At 38.7% G+C, this 15,552-nt stretch overlaps 1 protein-coding gene and 1 long non-coding RNA gene across 2 annotated transcripts in view; one reads left to right on the forward strand and one right to left on the reverse strand.

Annotated features, from left to right (window-relative positions):
* The window catches only part of LOC103145526 (GDNF family receptor alpha-2), a 68,913-nt gene that overhangs the window by 14,703 nt on the left and 38,658 nt on the right, over positions 1 to 15,552 (reverse strand). The window contains exons 5-6 of the mRNA XM_007562971.2: positions 6,372 to 6,484; positions 4,285 to 4,425 (exon numbers count right to left, since the gene is read on the reverse strand). Of these exons, the coding sequence (XP_007563033.1) occupies positions 4,285 to 4,425; positions 6,372 to 6,484 (254 nt within the window). The remainder of the gene's footprint in view (positions 1 to 4,284; positions 4,426 to 6,371; positions 6,485 to 15,552) is intronic.
* LOC107837508 (uncharacterized) lies at positions 6,496 to 8,552 on the forward strand. Its single transcript, XR_001663524.1, has 2 exons — positions 6,496 to 6,750; positions 7,010 to 8,552. It is a non-coding gene; the product is annotated as an uncharacterized LOC107837508 (long non-coding RNA).

Below are 15,552 nucleotides of genomic sequence, written 5' to 3' on the forward strand. Positions count from 1 at the left end.
ATTTGGTCTCCACACTGATTTTTTTTCTTTCTTTCGCTGGCTCAAACAAAAAAAGCGAAAAGGTGAAACATTTTATGATTATTTCAAACTTAGTAATTAGTGGAAACCGGTGGCCCTGTATAAATAAAAACACTGATATAGAACAAAATCTTGACGAATAACAAAATCGTTTTGTAACGCAGGCATGTCTTAACAACTCCAAACGTTTTTGCTCATCTATTATAAAATTAAACCACAGAATGTAAATGTTATACCTTGAGCTTTTGTGTTTGGCTTTATTTGATTAAAAAAAGAAGACTATCAGGATTATCGCCACAAAGTCTTCCGACTCTAGAAGATTAATTGATCTGTTCAGGGCCGCATGAGGAGGAGCTGGAGCCGATCCCAGCTGTCATCAGGCCAGAAGAAAGATACACTCTCGATAACTGCCAGGTCATTACTGCTACAGTGACAAGTAACGAGCACCAATTAACACATGCTGGACATAGGAAAGACTGAAAAAAACATAGTAGAAATATCTAATCTCCACAATACCAAAGAGAGAGTTAGTTTAACAAAGTGAGCAGCTCACTAAGAAAGCTATGAAAAGGTTTTGCCTTATGGTTACAGAGATCTGCCATAGAGCATTCAGATTTAAATGATCTTAAACTAAGTAAAAACATGACTTTATTTCAGTAAAAAATATTAATTTGCTTACATTTTTACCCTTATAACATGTGTTTTTCCACATATGCATGACAACTAAGGAAACTGTGCGACTGCAGCTTAAGAATGTCTTGTAGTTTTCTGAAGTCAGTATCCGATTTGTATAGTGACCTGTTCATAATTCAAACTTTTAAATACTTATACTGTTCAAACTGAGATTAAAACACAATTCATGACTGTGTCTAAACACCAAAACTGAACAATAGAAATGCTATTTCACTTATAGTCTTCTTTGGTATTGGGATGCAATTGACAGCGGAAGGAAAGGGCCATTTCAAGTAACTTGCTTTTTTTTTCTAATTTAATATCATATTAATATTTCATATTAAATATTCAATCAGACTATCTGAAACTAGACATATATAATTCTGTACCGAAGAGGGTTTCATAAAAGTAAGCTGTGATCTATGAAAATGCTACTTGCTATAACAAAACTACTTTCTGCATTAGGATTATCTCCTTCTACAAACCCGCAAAACCAAGAGCAGCATCTTCAATTGATTCTCTTCAGCATTATTTAAGTTATTTCATACTTGTTTCCTTCTACTAAAGTTCATACTTTCTATAATTCTTTTTAGTGCTGATTGAGCCCAAGGAAGTAATTTGATTTTTTTTCTCCTCTCTATTCTGGAGTGGTCAAGGATAAAAAGGCGGTGATCATTAGATAAATGTAATAACGCCTCTGGTCTGAGCGTGGTTTAATGAGATTTAAGGATGTTAAATTAACAGCATGCTAGAAATTACCTGCAGAGAGCCCACACTGAATATGCAAGTGTATCTCTTTGTGAAGGAAATAGAAAGAGACAGTTAAAAAGGCACTTAGAAATAACAGCTTTATCAAAACAGCCGTTATTTCGAGTAAATTAAGAAACTTTAAAGCCAAACAAGATAAGAGCATCAATTCTATGATGTGACCTTCAGCGAGTGTAACCTCTGTTGTAGATAAAGAAAGGTTAAATAAGTCCAAGGTGTTAGGGAGAATGGGAATGGCAAGACATGAAAAATAAAGTCACCATGAATAGGCAAGCTGTCTTCATCTTTAATGCATACCATTATGGCATCATCTGGAAATCGAAGAGCCCCCTCTCCCCGTAGCTTCTCTTTATAATGGCACCTCTTGGTAGGTGGGGTACGTTGGGCACCAAGCAAAAATACTAGTCTTAAAGTCAGAAGCAGGGAAAATGGGGAAGCAAAAGGATTTTATAGTTTTGAGGAAGACCAAATGGTGATGGCTGGGCAATTGGGTCACAGCATCTCAAAAACTGGAGCTGCGTTAAAGTGTTTCTGGGCTGCTATGGTTAGTGTCTGTCGAAGGTGGCTCCTGGTTATGTGTGTAAAAATGTAGAAGGTTTTAAAGAAATGAAGATTTGTCGCATCTTTAAAGTCTCCATTCTGCTTTTAGTGGGTTTCTTTTCTGGACAGTGTGTGTATATCAGTACCAAGGGTGTGAAATTCACAGCGTTCTGCTGCATGTCACAGTGTTTAAGTAATCACTTAGGCGAAAAAGCATGTGAAGCGTTATTAGCAACAACTTTGATTTCCACCCATTAAAATTGGCATCTTACAGTGAATCAGAAACAATGCTATGGATTGGTGGGTCGGAGTAGCAGAACTTCTCTGGAGTTCTGCATCCATGACACCCTGGAGCACATCCATTAAACTGACTGAAGACTTGAGTCTGAAATCTAAATAATACCTGTAATTAGCTATTTTGAGAAAAAGAAAAACCTGACCACTTCAAAGAGATACAAGTGCTTACTTGTAGCTTGCTTACTTTGACAAAACTGAAAAGAAAAACAAAATCCAGCCATTGCTTGGCTGCATGTTCAAGTCAGCTAAATCTATAGGAATGTGTAACTACTGGTGGCACACAAAAACAGCTTCAGGCACTATCTTAGCTTGACTTAGTTTGACTTTTCTGTTTATTTATATCAATTGATATCGTAACCTTACAAAAACCCAGAAGAAATTATTTTTTTTGCCTGTGAACAGAATCTGAAGGTAAGGATAAAGCTTTTTTTTTTGCATTAAGATTGATTGTTGCAGGTTGATAAAAGCTTGCTACGTTTTGTAGTCAGTTTGTGTCTTTTAGTAAGAATACATTCTTTGTGAAAATTTAAGTTGTGTTCCCCTCGATTGCAGAGACGAGATACTGCATTTGGTGTTATTTTTCCAGACGCCTCCTCAGCTCCCAGCTCTCATCCCTCAGCCTGCACACTCAGCTAAAACGGCAACCCAGCAATCTATTGAAATGGTCTGAAAGCATTATCCACACAATGGAACATGTTAAAGGCAATGGTGTCCTGATAGGGCTGATGACACAGCTCACTGTGCCATAACAAGGAAGGTGTGAAAAAGGCACAGGGATATTTGAAACTAACCCCTCCGTTCTGCTTCCCCGTGTGTTTTGTATTAGATGTACAAATGATTTGTGTTTTACTACTGCTATTTCTTTTCATTCCCTTTTTTATGACGACATTCTTCCAGCAAGGACGAGCTCTTTTAGATTAAAATGTGAAAATGACATGCAAATGGCTTCTTTTCTGTCAAAGCCCGGGTCGATTTTGCCCACAGGAGGACGAGAAGTGCGAAAAAATAAAACCAGGAGCGTTTTAGTCTAACTTATTCATTGGATAAATGGTGTTCATGGAAAAGTTGAATCAAACGGTGCTGCAGATATGTTTTTATTAGGACTGAGTGCAAAAATTCACAAATGGATTCAACCAGACATCTTTATTTATGTATTTTCATTCTACTGGTTTGATTTCGTCAATTGTCCAATAAAATAATGACAGTTGTTTTAAATCTAAAAATAAAAAAATGACTTGGTTTTGGGGTCTGGTTTTTCTTTAAAGTTTTAGTTGTAATTAAAATCACAACCCTCAAAATCCAAACACTGATTTGCATCTGTTTAAGAACTGCAAAGAAAACAGGTGTCATATAACGCATAGCTGAGTCATATAGAAACGGAGAAAAAGCAAGCTAACGTTAGCCTAGCACTTCAGCAAACTGTGCAAAGATTCTCAGCAGCCTGACACACAAATGCTAAAGACTTATTCAGTTATTTTTATTTCAGGTGAAGCGTTATTAGCATTTTTATCGAATATTTCTGCCATAATCTAAGATTTTCAGACTGAAAGCAGGATTTTGTGCCTTCGTTCTCAAAACTTCTAATACTTTTGCTTACATTTTTTATTTTGAAAGCAAGACTTCATGTCTTTCAGCTCAAAACTTGTAATGCTTGTACTCAAAACTTCTACATGAATTGTAAAAACCCTTATGTTAGACTGTCTCGCCCCTGACACCTGTGATGTTCCATGACTCCTCTATTTACAATATGCACAAACGCTGCATCTCGCAGAGGAGCGCTGCAAAAGGAAACAGCGGAAGTTGACATGAAACCATTAAAGTTGCATTAGATTGAAGCTCAGAGCTCCTGCAGCTCCGACATGTTTGCAAGAGTAACTACTGCTTCACACACTTTTGCTCTCATCAATTTTACATGAATACGGTGAACCCGATCAGTAGCGAATTACATCTCGGAGATATGCAGAGTGTGCATGTGTCAGGGTGGCTTACTTAGGCATGTGTTGTCAGTGAAATACCGCAGGAAGTTCATACACTCCTCTTCTTGGTTTCCGCTTCCTATGCAGTTACACCACGGAGAGATGGTCCAGTTGGTGAAGCTGTTGTCGACGTAGTTGGGGGTCATTTCCGTCCCTGCATCGGGGCAACAACACGTGCCCGCATGAGTATAGTAGCGGGTCACTAATGGACAATAATGGACTACATTTATTCCAAGTAATATGTAAAATGGGACACAAAATATTAGTCAGAGCAACGGATTTGCATTGTTGGAGTTTATAGGAAACGTTCTGCAGAGCTTTATTTAGATGTAAAGAGGCCATTATGGTATAAATGTTTTGCAGAGCAGTTGCTCTAGGAAGTGTATGCCCTGTTAGAATCCAGCAATCCTGCTACAAGCATTTTACTTTTCAAATGTCTCTCTTTGAGTCAGTGCTTTCAGCAGGAGTCATAAGCATTAGATGCACTTTGTGCAATATTTTACAGGAAAACACAGGAAGCATTGTGGCATAACATTACTTCAACCTTCATGATTTATGACATGTTGTGGTGAGGCACAGCTGTGTACTGAATTATGGCCACTTCAGCAACCATTAAGCAGTGGAAAAAATCTACCTTTTTTTATATATAAAATTTGCAATTAAAAATCTTTGTAGCCCCTGTAATATCACCTATAGACGTTGTTGATTAGAATGAGAAAATATTCTGTCTCGAGTCACCTGTTTATTCTCCGTATTTTTCTCAGCATCCTTTCTGCGAACGGTACACAATGTCGTGCATTATTTGCACAACATTTATTATCCTCAAACAGATGGTCGTGGAGTGTTTTAATTAAGTAAACGCTTTCTGCCTGCCTCTGCTTTCTAATTTACTTCTGGTACTCAACTAATGTCCAGAGTGCTGGCGGGGATATCAAACCAGCAGGGAAAAAATGTGGTATCTAGCCCCTCTGGCTGTTTGATGTGATAAAGGAAAATGACCATACCATGTTGTTTTTTTTCCAGAGTCTTATAATGATGCTTTGCTAAATCGTAAACACCACCTTGCAAAACATTCATAACCTCAAACTTTTTTTTTTTTTTTTTTTTACCTTTGTAAAGTTTCTACTACCAACTTAAGTATAGCTGCTAGGATTTTATGTGACAGATATAAACGTATAATATATTTCTTTTTAATTCTGATTTTCTCTTTACCATTGTCCAGACTGTAGCAGACTTTGAGGTTTCCTTTTAAGACTGCTCTTCACATGAACTCTAAGCAGACCACTGTCTCTGCAGAAGGAAATCATCCATACATCACTCATGGCACAATGAACTTCTGTTAACTTTCTCTTAAGAAGGGCTTTCTTCTCGTCCCTCTCTCTTACACAGGGCTAGACTTATGAAGTCCACGAGTAAAAGATGCCTTGTCTACAGTTGCTACCACATGAGCTGTGGATCTTAGCAGCTCCTCCAGGACTACTAAAAGACTCTTGGAGGCAGATCTGATTAATATTCTCTTTTTCCGAGCAGCCAGATGATGAATGGAGCAGATCTCTGTGATATGTTCAAAGCTTGGGTTTGTTTGTTTCTAAGAATTTGGAGTAGTCATTTCAACTTAGCTTTTGCATATTTTATCTCCATCACCCTCTATTCGCAGTTCAGTGATGTTTTAGTGTGAATTTAAATGTTTAGGGATTTTTCGGTGGAACTTAACACCAAATTATTTGTCTATTTTCAGTTTTTTTCTAAATGATTTGAGATAAAATGCTACTTGGGAAGCTGGACACAATACTACTTGACATCCCATTGGCTGACATTTGTAAAGCAGCAAAGCGACCAATCAGTGTCAATTTCCGAATAAATTGACCTCAATATATGTTTTAGAATGTATTTGTAAAACACTTACAAAATGATGTATTATTTTCCTTCCATGTTACAATAATGTACTGCTTAAAAAAAGTCTAATTAAAACAGATGGAAATGGGAAAAAGTTCAAAGGCCATGAATACTTTTCAGGCTTTTATCACATCTTCAATCAGACCTTTACTTGCACCCATATACTCTGAAACCACCACGTCTCTCGCAGCCACACTCACTCACCGATGAGCCTCGCAAGAGAGTTCAAACAGGCTTGGTGATTGTCTTGGTTGGGGCAGGTTCCCACGGTGTTTGGAGCCATCCAGCAATTTGCTATGTAGTCTGCTAGTCTAGACCTACAGAGAGAGAAACAGTGGCAGGAGCTTGAGTGCCTGAGAGAGAAACACACACAAACATGCAACACTGAATTGAATTTTTGGCACCTTTTTCACTAAAGAGCAGCTGCCAGTTATGGCTCGTAAAATGATAAGCAACATCTGTTTTCTGGTCAACAGGTTCTCTGAATAGCAACCACTTCCCACCGATGCGTGACTTCCAGCAAGCTACCAGCTATCTCCATGTCTTTATGTTGCAGCCTCAGTGGCAGCGCATTCAGTTTCAGGTAACTTTACTAAGACCTGTAGGTACATTTGCGCTGTAGAAAGAGAGTACATAGAGCTTCTGATGTCAATTGTAAAACAATGAAACATAGTTGTAAAGAGATACAATCGTAATAGTCGTGATAGAAACACAATAGGCAAAACATCATTAGTTCATGTACAAGATAATTATTAAAAGTACATTTGCTGGTTAAAACGATCATTTTCTGCACACTGTGATATTTACTTCACCTGTTTTCATGTTCTGCACTTTGGGAGAAGAAACCTCTGTCTGGAGCAAGAGACTAAAACTCCACCTGCACAACGGTGGGAGTCATTGCACAAAACAGAGCCAGCTGCCCCATGTGTGTACTTCATGAACAGGGGCGATAGACACAGTGGAGGCTCGCCAAACCGCCGACCACACCAGCTCTCAACTGTCTCTCAAAATTCACTCTCACCACCAGGCGAAGGAACGGTGAAGAAATAAGTTGTGCTTCAATGTGTTTGTGATAAGAGTGTTAAGCCTGTGTGGGCCCCCAGGGTGGCATTGCTAATCCACTTAGCTAGGTGTAGGGGTAAAAATGTATGCAAAGTTGCCCTGCCTGTGCTGGTTACATCACAGCTGCTCACAATTAGTGCACATTTGTCTCTTTTTCTTCCATGTGTCATGAGTCATTCACCCTGGCCTGGTGTGACCACTTTTTTTTCAGCCCGCAGTTCAAAGGCACTTCAAAGCCCCCTGGGTTGTTTCACCGTCAGTTAACAGGAGCTCCCAGACAACTTTATGGAAACAAGAAAAGGTTTTAGTGATGGCCTTATGTGAATTACGTTAATCACAATCATTCTGGTGTTGTTTCAAAAACTGGACCCTCAATCCAAACATTAAAAAAAGGGGTTTGTTTTACTTTGCAGAAACAAGGGAGAATTTAATTTCTGGATGATTGTAGCAAATACTGAGAGCTTGTCCATTTCACTAGAGGCAGGTTTGTTTTTGTTTTTTTCCTAGCCAACCTGACAAAGCAACTTTGCTTCTTTTCACTTGTAGCCATTGCAGATATGGATGGCTACAGTATTTACAAGTGAAAAATCAAATCATATCCATTTAAGCCCCATAACAATGCTGGCTTTATTTACAGTCCCTATTGCCTTCTGTTGCTCCTCTTTTGTCATGCCGCCAGAGCATTAAAAATGTAGAATGACGCCTTTGTTTGTGTCTGTTATGCTGGGTCATTATGGAAAACGTGCAAAAAGTGTACAAGAGATTTTACTTGACAATTCTGAGAAAAGACATAAAGTCTTGTTCTTATGGTATTAGAAAAGTTAGTCCAAGTCTGATACTGCCATGCCATAGTTAATGCGAAACACTGGCTGATGTCTTTACCACACTCTGTTTAAAACATTCTTGATCAAAAAGAAACAATAAAGTGCCGAAGTTGCAAACGACAGGGTACCATAATTCTGTAAGAAGACAGAATATTAATGTCAAAGACATTTGCATGAAGCCTTGTCTTTAAATATGCATTGTATCACGGCGGCACAGCTTAATCACTTATTCATAATTTTTTCCACCATTTCCACAAGTTTCTGTAGTAATTGGATGAGATGGAGAATGCATCATAATCACGAGACTGTCCCTGCATGCTTATCAGCTAACATGTAATCTTTTGGTTCAGCAGGAGGTACGCTGTTATTTAGAAAAGTTAGAGAAACACCATGTGCTCTCATTATATAATCTGTTGGAGACTAGCATACCATCATGAGGCATCCTGTTCTTGTAGACCAGCATTTGGCTAAGGGATAATAAAAATACAGTTGTCATGTATCTCTCTGTTGATGTTTTTTTTTTTATGCCACTGCTGCAGATGGCCAAGTCACAACCAACCCAGAGAGTAGGATGACATAAAAAGCTACTCAAATCAAAACTGGACATATACCTCGCTCTCCATCCATCCATCCATCCATCCATCCATCCATCCATCCATCCATCCATCCATCCATCCATCCATCCATCCATCCCTTTTCAAACACATTTATCTCTATCAGGATTGCGAGGGGTCAAGAGGCGAGAGGTGGGGTCACCCTGGAGAGGTCGCCAGTCCATCGCAGAGACAAACAGGACAAACAAACATGGACACACACTCTCACTAAGGAGAATTTAGACAGACCAATCAACTTGACAGTCATGTTTTTGGACTGTGGGACAAAACTGGAGTACCCAGAAAGAATCCAATGGCGATGATTAGATGGCAGCCTCACGTCTCTCAGCTTCCCCCAGGTCGGCTGTGGCTGCAATGTAGTTTGCCATCATCATGTGTGCATAAATGGGTGAATGACAGAACGGCGTATGGCTCTCTGGGCTCCTCTGGTCTAGATAAAGTGTCATACAAGTGCTTTGCAATGTTACAATTTACCTTTCTCATTAAACAGAGATGTATTCTAACTGGCAATGACACAGGTGCCTTCCAAAAGATAATAAGAGAATGTACAGGGGCTGTCATTGTGGAAAAAGAAATATATTTATTTACAACCAGCTTCTTGAACAATGACCTTTTGCACCTTACCATCCATGATGTCTGCTGAACCACTGTCAAATCATTATTTATCATACTAATTATGTCAGCCATAACATAACAGTTTTAATTATTATATTAAATATTTTATGTTATATTACTAAATAAAATAAAAATAAATTAACGAACTGTATCACAGAAATTTATTAGAGACCAAAAGACTATTTCACTGCATCTTGAGCATGAATATCAATATAACGGAGGGTTTTTTTTCCAACATGCAGTTGGACAAACCAGCCAAAAATGCCACTCAGATTCATGTGATTACTTCAACTCTGTCCATTCTTTACAGATAAACCCAGGTAGCCTCTTGAGATAAGATGCAGTGAAAACTGGATATATGCTTGGCTCTGCTATTCTGCTGCAAAGGCTGAAAAATGTACAGATGTACATGCACTCAAAACCAGGCATATGGACATACAAAAACAGCACACATAATAAATTATATAATGTAAAAATCATAAAAGTGCCCCTCTTAACACACGCCCTCCTTTCTCAGAACCCCTTTTCTCGCTCATCTGCATTCAGAGTAAAAAAGCCACTTGTGCCCACAGTAATGCAACAATGATAAAAAAAAATGTAGAGCAGGCAGAAGAAAAGGGAACATTTTTGCTGTGCCTAAACAAAGCAACCTTTAAAAGCCCCTCTTTTCCATTTTTCTTATTATAAAGGGGGGAAATAAAAGGTCTTTAACTTTTGTGCGAACACAGAATGTAAATGTCAGATTTATGCACGCACATAGCAGACCACAAAGGATTAAAGAAGCCGAACGCAAGTTTCTTTCTAGCTGCAGAGCTCTTTCCGACAATGATGGCTTAAAAACAGTAATTTAAAGTTTAGAGAGGTGTCCTGAGTGTTCAGACAATGGCGTTCCAACACCAGGATTCGGTGCATTTCATGGCTTCCACGGACTTTCCATTATATCTCGGCAAAGCGCCTTTCGCTGCTGAAATTACAGGCTGTCTAGCTCAACGGAGTTTTATGGTCATTTCAGCCACTCAGCCCCCAGGGAAGTGGCAGGGGGAGCCCCCACAGAGGTAGACTTCTTTCAAGCAACCTGACACTTTAAACACAGTCATCCGGGTGAACGCTGAGTGCCTGTCCATCCTGCTTGGCAGTAATAGAAAACTAATGGCTTTTTCTATGGATTCTTATTCCTATCACTTGATGGCCATGACAAACAATGCAACTTAAATCAGATGAGTGTCAGTCCTGGAAACCATTTCCCCAAGATGGAGGAGAGTCAAGAAGAAAAAGTGTTATCAGACTTCATTTAAAACAGTTTATTGGGAGTCCTATCTCGTTTGGAGTCCTTTCTTCAGTCCTCTTTCCAGAAATATGAGCTTCTCGGCAGATGATGATATCGCTTGAATGTTAAGTTCCAGCTGCTGAGTCTTATCGCTTTTCTCAGTCTTCAATCTAAAGAGGCTTTACAAACCGTATCTCATCTACATCGGGCAGAACAATATGCCCCAAACAATAAGGGCCGGCGTGATAGCAGTTACGAGAAGCAAACGGGAAAGAGCAAAACATGTTTGTTTCTTCTCTGACTTCTTCCTCTTCCACTTCCCTTTCTTCCTTTTCACTTGTGCACCTCTGACCTTATCTATCTTCGCCTCCTCTCCGCTCTCCTCTCTTGTTGTCACTTTCGCTTCAGATGCTCGTGTGAATTTGGCCCGTGTTCAGACAACATGACCCAGTGGCCCTCTGTGTCCTTTTGTCATTTAACGTCAAATGGAAAAACAAACAATGGGTTTTAAAAAAAAAAAAAAAAAAAAAAGCAGAGATTTGATTGTTACTCTTTTTCGACAGTGTTTTTCCTAGATTCTGCATCACGCCTTAAAATGTCATGAAAAATAAAAATACAACTGTCTCTGCAACATAGCTCTGACCTTGTGAGAGGACCATTTTGAATCTTTTGACAGCCTTCAGTGTCTTTTCCTGTATTTTTCCGAACCTGTGTTGCTACTGATGACCTTGGGACTTTGGTTAAAGGTGATTGTCTGTTTGATCCAAAAGCTATTTTTACCTGAATGTTTCTGGATTTAAAAAAAATAAATAAATAAAAATCTGCCATCTGTAGTTCTCACTGGGATTCCCCGGTCAATACTCTTAAAGGGCATTGTAAAGAGATGACTTCAGTCAAAAAACAAGACAGCTTAATGTGTATCAGAAGATTTTCTTGACTTACTCAGCCAGAACCAAACAGCAACAAAAATTGGCTAACTTTACTGTGACTAGTATAAAAATACAAATTAAGAGTGAATCTGAAAGTGAAACTGAAATAAAGTTCATGTATTTTTTACAAAAACATTGTTAAGTAGTCAGAGTGTCTGCGTTAGCTTCGGCTTTTCTGGGAGGACTTTCCACAAGTTTAGGAGTGTTTATGCATATTCTTGTACAATCCTCCAGAAAATGCATTTGCGAGGTTAGAGGCTGACGTAGGTTCAGAAGGCTTCACAGTCTCACCTCCAGCTTATCTCAGAGGTGCTCTGGAGGGTGAAGGTCTGAACCCTGCATCATTTCACACCAGCCTCACTCATTCTTGCTTTCATAGACCATGCTTTGTGTTCAGGACAACGGTCAAGTTAAAACGGGAACAATCCATCCTCAAAATGTCAACGCAAAGTAAAAAGCATGACATTATCGAAAATGTTTTTGCATGTAAAAGCATTAAGAGTTTCTTACAGAGTTGGCAAGACTTGTGCCAACTCTGTAATTAGCATGCTGGAAAACATTTGAAAGAAAAAAAAATCTTAAGTTAGTTTAGGTCAAGAAAAGTAGGTGAATTTTATGGAACATCAAATCCCATCATGCACAACGTATGTGTGTCATTCCTGTTCCACTTGTGGTTCGAATGGTGCAAGTTTACTGGGATCAAGGCTGCAAAATTCACAGTGTCCATCTGTAGAGTTCAACTGCAAAATTAGCCAGATGCACAACTTTTGGTATTATGTCATATTTCGTAGTTTGTTTTGTTTAGTTTTTGTCTTTTCCCCAAAGCTGATGATCAGCTGGTGAGAGTCCCCAAGTGCTCAGGTAACTATGAGGTGAATTAATCTAAAAATACGGCACATTGTCATCGGTTTTACTTTCAGTTCCAAGCCTCTGAAGAAGTGAGTGAATCTTCATCAGCACAGACAAAGCATTTGCATCCTCTTCCACAAGATTTTGTGATATTACTGTGTCACTACTGTGACATCTGAATGTTGTGGGGGAGCAAATGTTTAGCAAACAAACATTTTCTCAAAATAAAAGCATCTACTATATGCAATAAGTTCCAGAGAACAAAGTTTGTGCTGTGACTGAATGATTTTACAAAGACCGTAAGTTTTAACATTACATCTGACTATGCAACAAGAACAATATTAAATCTGTAGTGAGGCGTTCTAAAAAAAACAACTACTAACACCATTGGTTAGGTTTCTACATGCAATTAAATAACTCTTAGTTACACAAAGAAAAAAAATCTGAACATTTTAAAGCCTGTAAATATGACACATTTCAGTGAATGTAAAAAAAAAAAAAAGAAAGCTGAGGCCCCATTCCACACATTCACAACCACAAATTGGCCATTCTGTGGATAAGGAAGACAGTCTATTGATAATGTTTCATTAATAATACATATGGAAGCACTGAAAGAAAAGACGGTAAAGGAAAGAACAACGCCTGGTCGGTAAAAATTTTCCTCGAGGCCATGTTCTCTTTGAGATTACAGTTAGGAAAGTAAATAGGCATTTACTAATCTCTGTATTGAAATGAAAGGCACAAGTCTTTTTCCAGCCTCATTCTTCTTACTACTTCAATTCCACTATCATTCTTTTTTTTTGCCACTCCATCCCTTTATACTCCTCTCATTTGTAGCCAGCAAGCTAAGCATGTCTCCACTGAAGGCGATGTCTGATTAAACGCTACACACTGCAGAAAACCGAACTATGTACGAGGAAAAAAAGGTCACCATTTGACATATGCTTTGCTTGCAAAAAAACAGAGCTTAGCACTATCAGAAAAGAAACACTTTGATAACTTGTAATGTAACCAGCGGGGGGAGAAATGGTTCTGGCACTGCCTTGAGCACAGTCCTTTAAAGGTGAGAAAGAAAAATATCCTGTTTGTATGAGTGATTTTATTCCCCTGTCTGCTTTTTGGGTTATTTTCATATTAAGTCTTGAGGCGTTTGGGGTGGGAACAATGGCAAAAAATAGACTTTGATGCTAATTTGCAGGACAGGTTGACCCGTCCTAGTTTGCTTAGGAGGGTATTTGTGCAAGTTTTAGTTTTCTACTAAGGGTGGTGAATTTAGGTTTAAACTAGCAATAATCTATAGATATATTACTCAGCCATAGAACCATTGACTTTGTGATACATATCTCAGTTTAATCCGGAGCTTTTTAACATTAAAATTTGTTACGTTTTAAAGTTTTCTATTGAATCCTGAGACCATCACAAACTTAAGCCTGGGTATGTCTGTCAGTGTTTGATTTGAACTCACATCAATATCAAAGTTCGCAGCTAGAAGTTCTGTCTCTGTCCGGATCTTTTTATGCAAAGTTTCAACGGTTATAGGAAAGCAAGTATACACAGCCATCGTAAAGTATGAGAAGCAGTTTTAGACAGCTTCGCAGTGTGAAAACATTCAGAGGGAATTTCTCATTCATAGTATTTATTTAAGCAGGTCAATCCCGCTGAGACACAAGGGCTCATTTCGAGAGAACTGTTATTTTTTCTTCGTTATTTGACTCTCATGGCTCAAATGTTAACTGGATGAAAGTTTATCCGTCCATCCATCCATCCATCCATCCATCCATCCATCCATCCATCCATCCATCCATCCATCCATCCATTTTCTGTACACCCTTGTCCCTAGTGGGGCCGGAAGGGGTGCTGGTGCCCATCTCCAGCTAACGTTCTGGGCGAGAGGCGGGGTTCACCCTGAACAGGTCGCCAGTCTGCTGCAGTACCTGTTCTATGTACCTACTTCCATATCAAAAGACCTGCTGCCGTTTATACTGCGTTTTATAGTGACTACACTTTGTTCCTTCTTCCCTAAGGTCTCATTAGGAGCCACTTCACCTTCTAGTTAGTCATGTGTTACGTGACCGATTCAGCTGACCTCTGAAAGCATGTGTATGTCCCAAGGCATGAGATGAACACACTGTGTAGAGTCATTTTAGTTTCATTCTGACAACTGAATTCACCTTGATTGAACTACTGCTACTGCATGAAAACACAGCTTGCGACATGGTAGTTAGGAAAATGGCCATTTATCAACAAGTTGCAGGCATGAGTGTAGCAATTCAGGAATTTGGTGTACAGCATCAGTAAAAAGACTGATCAATATTTCTAGAGGAGCTGAAAACAGTCTAGAGTTCTAGAGTTGTAGAAATATGCACTGTTGATATATTCTAGTTCATTAAGAAAATTGTATTATTATTAAGTAGTAAATTATGCTACAAATGATTTCATTTATGAAAGGAAAAATAGCCAAGCTGGCTATATGTAGAAAGGTAATTAAATATGGTAATTAAATATGGAAAGGGTCACACAGTCATTTCCAAGGATTTAGGTCACCAGTGAATCACGGTGAGAGAAATTTTCCAAAAGTTGGAACAAAGATGAACTTTCCTAGAAATACCTAAATTTCTCCAAGGACACTGTCAACCTATCCAGGAGGTCACGAAAGGACCTTTAACATCATCTGAAACACTGCAGACCTGCAAGAAAGAAAACAGGCAAAAATCATACCAAAGAGGACTTCTGGTCCTCTTTGGTATGATTTTTGCCTGTTTGCCTGATTTTTGCCTGTTGCCTGACTTCCTCTTTGGTATGAGGACTTCATACAACATGTTTGTGATCCCCAAAACCTTTCCAGGTTTCTGTAAGCTGAGCATAAGATGTGTATAAAACAAAAAAAAATTTCAAAAGGATGGTGTGACGTGAACTTAATTAGGTTGTTCATGCTAGAAAAGCTTTCAGTGTGGCTGAACTAAAACAATTCATTTCCACTTGTCCCCCATGCCTGATGGTATGAGTGTATAGAACAATCATCTACAAGGTTGTAACTTTTCTTAAATTTTACGTTTTGTGCAAAAGAAAACATCCCACTTTACAACATATGTTGTTTATTAAAAGACGGTATAGAAACGGAGAATTCGTTGAAAACTAACACAGCAATTGCTTAAAAGCAAATAAGCAGAGTTTTGTGCATCAGAATAAAAGGCTACACAGTTCATACTACTACTTGCTTGTTAA

The sequence above is a fragment of the Poecilia formosa genome, unplaced genomic scaffold (assembly GCF_000485575.1).
Source record: "Poecilia formosa unplaced genomic scaffold, Poecilia_formosa-5.1.2 Scaffold5, whole genome shotgun sequence".
Taxonomy (NCBI): Eukaryota; Metazoa; Chordata; class Actinopteri; order Cyprinodontiformes; family Poeciliidae; genus Poecilia; species Poecilia formosa.